Raw genomic sequence first — 11,970 nt, 5'->3', positions numbered from 1 at the left:
ATGCGCGTTGAACATGTTGAACATGTGATAAGTTAGAGTGACTCGCACATTACCATTTAAACCTATTAATTTATATGATCATGATATATACACCTTCTTTTTTTAATTATTATTATTTATTTATAAGTACACCCTCTTTATATAAAAAATAATTTAAATTTTAAAATTATTCTTAATTTTTATTATTTTTAATTTTTTAATTTTATACTCTTAGCATTTAATTTAATATATTTTTTACATACTTCATTCTCTTATTTTCATATGCACCCCCTTAATTTTTTTTCATCTCCACTTATTTTGGTAGGTAATTTTAATTATTTTATTTTTATATTATTCTTTTTTACTTTCCCTTTCAATTTTCTCTTTTGATTTCACTATCCACGTACTATAGAATAATGAAAATGTCTTTTTTCATAATATTAAACTTAATTTTAAAGTTTTTGGAGGGGTGAAAGGAAATGAAGTGTTAGAAGAAAAAATGTGTGTCTAGTTTGATAGAAACTGTCGAGGAAGCTACACATATCTATAATGTTATTGCCTACCATTTCTATGATTTGGGTGCATGTGAAAAAGTGAAAGATGTGAGCAAATAAGAGAGTAATATACGAATAGAGAGACCTAAAATTATCTACTTAAATAAGTGAAAAATTAGAGAAATATAAGATAGTGCATGTGAAAATTGAAAAATAGAAGGAAAGAAGTGTGTAAAAATAAAAAATAATAAATTATAGATTAGAGATGTAAAATTAAAAATTTAAAGAATAAAAAAATTATAAATATTTTAAGATTTTTTTAAAAAAATTTTAGGAGATGTACTTATAAAAAAAAAAGGAAGTGTATATATCATTAGCCTAATTTATAAACCCACCCAACACCACTAGAAACAACCCACTAAAAAAAAATCAGTGGCCCAATTATTGGGTCCAATAGTCCATCACATTGGGGGTTAGGGGATGACTCGTGGGAGAAAAGAAAATTGAACGAGTGTTAGGGCTTGCTGGCTTTCGATTTCGTCTGTGTCTCCGCCCTCGGCGCTCTTCTATTCGTGACTCACCATTCCGGCACCGCCACCGTGCTCCGTCGTGCCACGCCACGCTTACCGCCACCGCGCATTGCCACGGTACGGCTGGTTTTGCATTTGGATACTGATTTTGCACTGCCACTCCCAGTGGCTTGGCTTGCTCATCTCTGATTATTTACTGATTTTGCATTTGGATACACGCACCTATAGTTCTGATTCTGTATAGCTGTTTCATATTTCAATTCTGATTGTGTGTATTGTGTATACTGTATAGTTCTGATTTCAAGCGCACATACTGATTGTGTATATTTAATTTTAGTATTTTACTGATTGTGTATTGATATTTACTGATTATAAATAGCTATTTAATATTTACTGATTGTGTATTGATTTTAATTTTAACACCCATACAAAAACAAATTAGTAGAAGAATTATTTTTAAACAGATTATGGCTGGACATTAGAATTTTTATTTATTTTTTAGTTTTTAGAATTAAGTGAGACCCACCAACCCATGGTGGATCAGGTCGGGCTTGACTATTTTTTATAAGCTCAGTAGAAGGTTAGCCGGTTGGGTTGACCCACCTATTAGCCAACCCGTGGTGGGCTGGATAGGGCGACTTGTTTTGACAGCTCTAGATTTCAGTGACCCAATTGGCGAATTCTTAAGGCCAAAAGAATGGGGAATAAAAAAAATCCCAAGGCTCTGCAGTTTCCTTTATTTCTCTTTCTCCCCAACCTTGTGTTCACGTCTGTGATGTAATGTTATACTTTAAAGGCAGGGAAGGAAACGTGAATGTTTCAAATAAGACTATATTTCAAGGAAATTATAACATTTCAGAAACTTTAGGGATCTACAAATTTTCTTTACTTTATCCTAACTATTTAATCCTAGATTCACACTGGTGCTTTGTGGAATTTGTGTCATGTGTGCATTATTTGTTTTGTAATTGTACCTGAAACAAGAAAAAGTGTGTCACCATTATTGTTATATATATGATGGAAGAATATTAATAATTTCCTAGTTTACCATGTGATCTCTGAGATTTGGTTGGAAGCTTCTGGAATTCCTAATGGAAGATACTGCATAGGGGGTGTTATGGGGATTTATAGGCTAGCAACAAAAAAGTTTAAATAAAAAATAAGTATTAAGCTTAAAATAAAAATAAACAGCTATATTTTGTAGCCACTAAAGCATTCTATACACCCTCCAATTCTGTAATACCTAATGATAACATAATTTTGTGTGTAACAGTATGAGGAAAAGCTTTTCAGTCTTGAGGTTTTTTTTCTGCTAATTGTATCTCACAAGATTACTGCAACTATACCATTTCCAATTCCATCTAATTGAGAAGAACATACATTTCCAATTTCTGTTATATGAGTGATGAGTTATATTTGTTATATAGTAGCGGCCATTGTCTTTTTGGCCTTGTCGCTGTAGTGATTTTATGTCTTTGTTTGTTTTATATGTTATGTTTTATTATTCATCATGAATCTTATGATTCATGATATGATTCAATTCTCGGTGTGAAAAATATATCTTATTCACAATTTGAATCCCAATTCGATTACCATGGTTTATCTGTTTTAGGAATTTTCAAGTTATGGTATTTTAGTATTTAACATGCTTGTTGTGGCATTCATGAATTCTACACATTCCTTCATGATTATTTTGTAAACATGTGTTTAGTAGTTGAATCAGGATTCAAATCGTGAATTGGAAGACTCATTTTTTGAATGGCGAATTGAGTCATATCGTGAATCATAAGATTCATAATCGATAATAAAATAAGCATATATACAATTAATAAAAACATATTAAAACACATTCATAATCAATAACTAAAAAAACATAACTATAGTAATATAAGATACACAAGTTCTATTAAAAATTGTCATGATAGAATTATATTAAAATTTATAATTAATATTCTGTCATTATAATTATTATATATTAAAATTTATAATAAATATTCTTCTATTATATTTATTATATATTAATATTAATAAAAAATATGCATTTAAAAAACTATAATAGATTTTATTTATTATGTTATATAATATATTTTATGATAAAGATATTAAAATAAATAATTATCACTTCGATCAAATATTTATATTTTTAATTTGATAATATAATAAAATTAAAATTACAATAATTATTCTGTCGTTTAAAATTATTATAAATACAAATTTATAATAAAAATACGAATATTATAATTATTATATATTTGTATTTAAAAAATGAAAACAAATTTGATTTATTATATGTTATAATATATTTTATGATAAAGATATTAAAATAAACAAATGGTTCTTAAAAGTTAAAAAAAAGGAGAAAACCCAATACGGTGTTGCTGGGATTAGGGTTGTGCTAACCCGCAACTTGCCTCCTCCGACAGTCACTTTTCTGTGAGAAGTGTTGCTCGGTTGCAACAGCCAAGCTCAACGGCCCTTGGAGCCAATAGGTCTCGCATAAGCTATATTTTTCGTACCACATTCGTGCAATTCAAGAACAAAAATGATACAGAGCACTATTTGCATTGTTTTCCATCTGTATGGTATCGAATTGCATGAATCACTCCAAACATTTAATTGTTTTCCATTTCTTTATTTTTTGCATATTAATTAAATAAATAAAACAATGTATAGCTTCAATTCATGACTAGATTGAACAAAAGCTCCTTTTTTTTTATTGGTACATTGAAGTGCTAGAACTTGATATGGGGAGAGGGATAGGTTGCTTAGTGGAGGATGAATGATGTTTAGAAGGATTTAGTTTACATATATAGAGTTGTGCGTAAGTTTTCATGACGTGCCTCGTTAAAACTTAAAAATCATTTGTAATTTATTTGACCAGTGATGGGCATATATCATGTTTTCTTAAATTTGTTGTATGGGCATGTTAACTTGCCTTAGGTTTTGCTGTGAACTGGAGTTTTATCTATCTAGAGGGAGAAAGGATGTACCTTGTGAGCGATCTGTTTTTATGTAAGAGTTAGAGGTCCAATATTGACCATATAACTAATTAACCATATATGGAGATTGAAGGGTGAAGATTGAAGTGACTTAAAGTTCATATGACCACTTCAAAATATCACATGATTTTTATTTAATTTTGACTATATATGTATGATTTGATTGTCAATATGTGTTCCTTTTCATTTATAAATAAAATTAGTCTTCTCATTTGACATGTCCCTTCTCTGTCTTTTTCTCTGTCTCTGTGTATAGTGTTCAACTGGAGACTCATTGGTAGTCTGGTAGAACCAGTGTTAGTACCTTGACTAAGTCAATGATTGAATTGAATTACATTGGTGTATTCCTGAATTATACTTGTATTGGTTCCTGAGTTCTCACACTAAAACTATAACTTCTCTTTTTATTCAACCCTTATTCTCTATCTCCCTCTGTCTTGCTACTTTCTATCCATTTTCAATCTCATTATTTACTGTTGGTGAATCCAGAGGTGAAATCTTTGTTTTCTGAGTTGAGGAAGATCAACCAAAGAAACAGAAGCAAAAATGAAGATGGTGACTGCTTTCAACGGCAACATGAAGGTGATTAAATTTTTGAGAGACTGTGTAGTTAGGTACTTAAGTTATACAAATATGCAGTGTTTGCGAAAAGGGAACCCTCTCCCCCAATGGTTAGATAAGTCAGTGTAATATAGGCTTTAGGCTAAAACTGCATCATTTTTGTGAATTCAATTTTCATACTTAGTTCACTATCTTATCAGAAAGCTGCTGCTGGACTTAGACGCATTAATCTTGAAGGCCTCCGATGGAGGGTTTTTGATGCAAAGAGCCAGGTGAGTCTGCAGTTTTTTTTCCTGTTCCTTACCTTGAAAGCTAACAAAGTGACTACATGTGACATGATGTTTTTGATGTCAAGTTAAAGCAATTTTCCTAGTGTCTATGATTAAAAAGTAAGCTCCTGTTAAACTCAAAACACATGTCATGGTTTCATTTTGGGTATGTTTGGACTGATGGATTTGAAATGGATGGAATGGAATAGAATCACATCAATTGCCATTATTTGGAATTTGGATTGTTTAAAATAGGAGATGCTTCTATTTTGTACTCCCTGGTGTGGGACAGAATTGGCTGGAACTAATTTATTATCCTTTCTCCTTATCATTCTGTTCACTTCTCTAACAATGGGTGAACTTTTTTTTGTTTTCCTATTTCATCATAAGTTATTCAATTGTAAGGTAATTTTATTGTTTCTGTTAGTCAAATAGCCTCGTATAACTTAAGAGGGGGGTGAATTAAGTTTTTCAAATTTTCCTTTTATAAAACTTTTCTGAATTATTTTCTTACAAATTCAATTCCTTAGATAAATTTATATATAAAGAATGAATGATGATGCAAACTACTCAATCACAATTAATAACAAGTAATTAAAAGTGTAGGGAAAGAAGAATTACAAACTCAATTTTATACTGGTTCGGCCAATCCTGCCTACGTCCAGTCCTCAAGTCTCCCACTTGAGATTTCCACTATTCTTGTAAACCTTACAAGACTTCAATCCTTCAACACCGGAACTTCCTTTCCTTGTATTGAGATTCAAAACCAACAAGGAGAAAAACCCTTTCTCCTTCACAGATCCAATGATCAATTTGGAATTACAGAATAACTCTCTTTTAAGAGTAAATATACACTTTTATGATCTTAATGAACTCTTTTAGAATAATACAAATGAATTTGGCCAAGATGTTTTTGTATGACTTTTTCATAATAGAGTTCGTAACCTTTCTCTGAAAAATTATAGGTATTTATAGACAATTGTTTCTTAGGCTATGTCTTTTCATGAAGAGTTGTAACTCTATAATTTTTCAGAAAAGAAGCTCTGGTAATCGATTACAATACAAGACTTGGTAATCAATTACAAGACTTGGTAATGGATTACAACGGTTTAAGTTCAAAATGTTTGAAACGTTGTATCATTTAAATTCAAATTTTGAAGTTTCATCTTCTGGTAATCGATTACAAGGTCTGATAATCGATTACCAGAACACATTTTGTATTCAGAATTTAAACTTTGAAGTTTCCTGTTCTGGTAATGGATTACAAGGTCTGGTAATGGATTACTAGAACATATTTTTGCATTGTTTCAAAAAATTTTATGTAGAAAACTTCATATCAATAATTTCTTTCACAAATCTCTTTTAAGAAATGATTTGAACTATTCTTTAAAGCTTTTGTTAAGTCTTTTGAAAACATTTTTACTTACTTTCAAAAGATTTAAAACTTGCTTAAATTTAAAGAGATTAATTTGAGATTTTTGAAAACTTATTCTCAAGGCCAAGCATACTTGCAATTCTAAAAGATTTTTTTACATTCTTAGCTAAGTTGACAAGACTTATCTATGTAACACTTGAGATCTTGTTCTTGCATCAACTTGCTTTAGCTCAACCTTGATTCTTCTTCAATGCTTTATAATCACTTTGGCATCATCAAAACTTTGTGCATATTTTCTTCCACAGTTTCATTCCATTCCACTCTATCCCATTCTACCTATCATTATTCATTAGAATATTAGACATCAAACATAGCCTTTGTGATTTGTTATGCATATTTTTTAGCATCTATTTCAGAAAAGAATGAAATGTGCGAGTAGATTAATGAAATGCTTTGCAAACATTCAGCTTATTGGCTTGCGTATCATGTATGACTAGGATTGAAAGTCAAATTCTGTGAGAAGTTATTGACGGAGTAAGACAAGTCATTTTCATGGAGGTTTCATTTGATAATTACCCAGAATGAATATATATCTTTTGCAATATCTAGTTCATAGTAGTCAATAGCGGTTGTCGCGGCCGCAATCGCGGCGCGTCGGAGCGGAGCGGCTCCGTGCCGCTTCAAAAAGTTTGTTGCGGAGCGTTTTGAAGGAGCGGTCGGAGCGGCCGCGAAAGCGGCGGAGTGTGGCGGCGTGATCGCGGGTGGGCGACGGAACTTCTCTTCTTTTTCCGGCGGATCTTCGTCGATCTGTCTTCTCCGACAGCGGCGCTGTCTTCTCCGATGGTGGCTCTGTCTTCTCCAGCATCTACAGTCTTGTCTTCTTCTAAGAGGAGTGGTGACTGGTGACGGCTGCTTGAGTCTCACAATTAGAAGGAAGGTGGAAAAATAATTAGGGTTAGGCCAAATGGGCCAAATGGGCCAAGTTTTATTTTATCTTTTGATTTGATTAAGGGCCTTTTACTTCACTATTTTTTTTTAGAAAGTAACTTCTCTTTATTATTAATTCAGATAATATTTTAAGTAATAAAAAATTTAATATAAGACTCTAAATATTTTGTTTTCTTAATTTTTTTTATTTTGTTTACTTCACTATGAACTTTTAATTATTAAAAATGTTTAATGCATGAATTTAAAATTATTTTTTGTTTTTTTAGCTTTTATATATATATATTATTAATGGGAAATGCTAATGTACTCCCACCTATTTTTTAGTGGGAGTATGTTAGCAACCTACACCAATTTTTTAGGACAAAAAAACCATTCATTTATTTTGATTTGGTTAATTCGTACAAAGGATATTATAGTAATTTAATTTAATTTTAAGAGGAGGGAGACATCATGAGAGATGAAAGAGAAATGAGTTAAAGAAAGAATTTAATAGGAGAGAGATAAATAAGTTAGAGATAAATAAGTTAGAGAAAGAATTTAATAAGAAAGAGAAATGAGTTGGAGAAGAAATTTAATAAGAGAGAGAAATGATTTAGAGAATGAAATTAATAAGAGAGAGAATATATTTTTATTTTCATTTAAAATTAAATTAAATTACTATAATATCCTTTGTACGAATTAACCAAATCAAAATTAATGAGTGGTTTTTTTGTCCTAAAAAATTGGTGTAGGTTGCTAACATACTCCCACTAAAAAATAGGTGGGAGTACATTAGCATTTCCCATTATTAATTATTTAATATATAAATTAATATTAAAATAGCGGTTATCCCGCTCCGCGTCATCCCGCTATTCCAGTTTTAGGGTCGACCGCTCCGCTCCGCTATCCGGGATTGACTACTATGATCTAGTTATAAAGCCAGCTCAGAAGGGGTTATATTTTGTCTAAATTATCATGAGTAGTTACTGCTCTCAGAAGATATAGCCATGACGTGGAATTAATGAAGTCTTTTGAAACAAATTATTTAGTGAATTAGTTACAAGTTACAACTTATAAGCAAATGTTAATTGAGATATACTGAAGGTTAGCTAAGCTTCTAACATCTTATGCACTTTTGATTGGCATTTGGGGTATTGAGCAATTTGCTTATTTGAAATCTTGGGACCATGTTGCTGATACAAATGTCTCTTTTATATAGGTCCTTGGGAGGTTAGCGTCTCAAATATCTACTGTGATTCAAGGAAAGGATAAGCCAACTTACGCACCTAATCGTGATGATGGAGATATGTGCATTGTTCTTAATGCAAAGGATATTTGTGTGACTGGGAGAAAACTTACAGACAAGGTTTACTACTGGCATACAGGGCAAGTGCTTTCCATTTGTACTATTAGTTAGAAGTGATAATATATTATTTGATAATTTTGGGTGTCTTGTAAATCAAATATATATATATATATATATATATATATATTTTTTTTTTTTTTTTTTCTGGTTCAAATGCCTATCCTATATGAAATTCTTTCAGCAGTATAGGCGTTGTTGTTTGTTTATTTGGTTTCTATGCCTTTAATCTTCAGTATTATCTAGTCTATTTTGACATAAAGTCATGGTATGTAGGTATATTGGCCACCTCAAGGAAAGGACTCTAAAGGATCAAATGGTCAAAGACCCTACTGAAGTCATTCGCAAAGCTGTTCTGCGTATGCTGCCTAGAAACAAATTACGTGATGTAAGTGCTACCTAAACCTATGTTTTTGGGAATTTTGAGAGATGGAGTTTCATTACTACTGTGCACTTGTCCAGAATGAAAGAGGCCTATTCGTGTTTGGTTTGGATATTGCAAGGGTAAATCCAATTTGAGACAAAAAGGAAAGACCCTTGAACAATATATAATTACATTTTAAGGATGGTAAGTTATATTCCAGAATTGATTCCTGCTGTGGGAATCAAATCACACGGAAGTGACTAATGGATAGCTGTTGTGGCGCACAAACTTTTGAGGTTCAACTCCAACCGTTTTCCAAAAGATCCCTACACAACATTATAAATTTATTTTACAAAGGGGGCATTCCATGATTTAAAAAACTTCTCTCTACAATTATACTTCCAGAATAATTGTTATTATAAAAACCCAAACAAATTCAAAACTTAAAAAATATATTCTTTCAGCACCAGTTTTTTCAATCTTAATTTTTACCCAAATAGTCTCGTTATCATTTGAAGCTGAAGTGCAATTCAAAAGATTGGAAAAAAATGACAATTGAATATTATGGCATTGTATCATTATAAAATCACAATCATGTTTAGCATTGAACCTTATCTACTGAAAGAATCACTATGTTTCACAACTGTAGACAGCAATCCAGATTTTGGAGTACGAGATAAGAACTATTCATCGTATGTTACTGAAATGAGTGATCTTATCATCTTGGAAAATGTTTCCAAAACCTTAAAAGAAGTGTGATGAAAAAGAGCATATCAATGTTGTAATTAAAATTCCTTTTGATTTTGAATGAACTTAATTTTTTGTATGGGGGATAATAGAAAGGTTAGTAAATACAGGATGGAGGCATTTCAAGGTTAGGGCATGTCACAAACCTTAATAATGGCTTACAATGGTATGTACACATGACCTACCAATGAAAGTGCATCAGAAGGAATTGAACCCATGACCTTTCCTGCTGTCTTTGATGATGTTTTATCTGCTACTAGTAGGGCCAGGTGCCAACCCCTGTTGACTTGATGAACTGTTCCTTCTATTAATTTATCACTTAATCCATCAGTATTTCCTTAGTAATTAGAACTTTACTAGCACTTGGATTCTGAAAGAGAGGAGAAGATTGGGGAACGGTGTTGTTAGTGTATATAAAAATGTACTAGGTCATTGTCATAAATGTCCAGATATGAAGTATGAACGACTTTTTGCTAAAGGACTAATGGCTTGTGGTTTTCAATTATTTTTATTTTCATTTTGTTAGAGCTTGATTTTTATATTTTGTTCCTAATAGTATTAAACTGATCTTCTAAATTGCATTTTCTTGCATTATTGCTAATGGATATAGGACAGAGATCGAAAATTAAGGATCTTTCCTGGCAGTGAGCACCCTTTTGGTGATCGGCCACTTGAACCTTATGTGATGCCTCCTAGAAGTGTCCGGGAAATGAGGCCACGAGCTAGGCGCGCCATGATTCGAGCACAGAAGAAGGCTGAGCAGCAACAACAGAAGGCTGACATGAAGAACGGCAAAAATGGAAAGGTACAGGAAGAAAGTGCATGAAGACATAATTTTGTTCAGAGAAGATGGCACTGACCATTGGTTATCATTGAAATGGAAAGCCATCTGTGTTTTTGTTAGCAAATCCTGCAATGCCATATTGAGCTGTGTTTGAAAGTTCTTTATTTTACAAGTCTTTCAGTAAGAGCATAGCTCAAGAGCATGACTTATTCAGATTATAGCCATTTCTTGCATCCTTTTCAGTGAGAGTTCTTTTAAGTTCAATTTCAGAAGTTTAGACTAACTGACAGACTACCATTTTGGTAATTTATTTCAATAAGTTCTCCAAGATAGTTTACGAAAACAACTTATAGTTTATATATATAAAAAATACAGATTAATACCATTTTCCTATTGATTATAAAAAGAGTTAATTATCCACACATTGTCAGTGTAAAGTTTTTTATATTGACAACTAAGCATATCTTTAAAATTATTTTATTTTATTTTTATTTAATTAAATAAGTAAATGACATGACATAATTAAAAGATATGATTGATTGTCAATGTAAATAAATGTAAATAAATTTTATATTGATAGTATACGAGTGATTAACTCTTATAAAAAAAATAACTTATACTTGAACATTTTTATAATAAGTACTTAAGATGGTTGTCAATAAGATATTAAGATGGTTATCAATAAGATATTAATTAATATGTATATTTAAATGAGTCTTTATATTATTTACTTGGCTTTTATCACTTAGAAACTTAGAGAGATTTCAACAAAAACTTAATATTTTCTGCCGCATTAATTCAGCTATCTTAACATGCTTAATGATCTTTGTAGCGGAACTTCTCGATTAGATTATGCTGAAATTACTTTAACACGTGCAGTTTATGAATAAAAGTATTATGGATAGGACATTTTCATGCTTACCTTAACAGATTCAAGTTTGTGGATGGAATTGAAATTGAGGTCCGGCTGTCTGTCACAACCAAGCTAATTATTTTACCAATACAGTTGCATCTTTTAGAATTATATAATTGATGAATGGTTGATATCGATGGCAGAGATTGAGTTGTTACTTATTATATCATAGATGGATTACCAACAAGATTAAACTCGTTCACCATTTCAACTCTTAGGATGTAGCTAAATTGAAATACAAATATGAATAATGGCTGGAGGAAGTCGCATAGTAACATGAAACTATATCATGTGATAAGAAAAAAAAAGTATAGTTTGACAGAAATAGATTGAGTTGTGATATTGAAAAATTAATGTTAAAAGTATCTTTGTAATTGATTTTAATCTATTTTGTAATATTGAATTTTGATTTATTGTTTTTATAACATTATAAGCATGAATATTTAATGTAATATACTTTTTATATATAAAAGAGACATACTTTAAGTTTTACCCATCGTTAGGAGTTTAAATATGAAGTCAGAGATAAATTTGGGGAGCGAATAATTTTCTCTTGACTTTTTGAAAAAAATATACTATTATAAAATAATTTATCATAATAAATATGAAAAAATGTTTTTCACTCACCTTTTCTTCAATTTTTCCTTGTTCAACAATACAAAGTG

At 31.1% G+C, this 11,970-nt stretch overlaps 1 protein-coding gene across 1 annotated transcript; it reads left to right on the top strand.

The window, feature by feature from the left end:
- Positions 1–909: 909 nt before the first annotated feature.
- LOC109795808 (Ribosomal protein L13 family protein) lies at positions 910–10,675 on the top strand. The gene is made up of 6 exons (XM_020355353.3): positions 910–1,120; positions 4,492–4,584; positions 4,764–4,835; positions 8,354–8,520; positions 8,774–8,885; positions 10,219–10,675. Exons 2-6 carry the CDS (start codon positions 4,549–4,551, stop codon positions 10,432–10,434), a joined length of 603 nt encoding a protein of 200 aa, XP_020210942.1. The 5' UTR covers positions 910–1,120; positions 4,492–4,548; the 3' UTR covers positions 10,435–10,675.
- Positions 10,676–11,970: the final 1,295 nt, after the last annotated feature.

This window comes from Cajanus cajan, chromosome 6, assembly GCF_000230855.2.
Source record: "Cajanus cajan strain Asha chromosome 6, NIPB_CcT2T_4, whole genome shotgun sequence".
NCBI lineage: Eukaryota > Viridiplantae > Streptophyta > Magnoliopsida > Fabales > Fabaceae > Cajanus > Cajanus cajan.
Note: the sequence above shows the minus strand (reverse complement) of the source record. Positions and strands in the feature narration are given on the sequence as shown.

Excerpts from the sequence above, each read along its gene's own strand:
- LOC109795808 (XM_020355353.3), top strand. The coding sequence starts at position 4,549 with ATGAAGATGGTGACTGCTTTCAACGGCAACATGAAG. Across the intron at positions 4,585-4,763 it reads CTTTCAACGGCAACATGAAG|AAAGCTGCTGCTGGACTTAG; the intron begins GTGATTAAATTT and ends CTATCTTATCAG. Across the intron at positions 8,521-8,773 it reads GTTTACTACTGGCATACAGG|GTATATTGGCCACCTCAAGG; the intron begins GCAAGTGCTTTC and ends CATGGTATGTAG.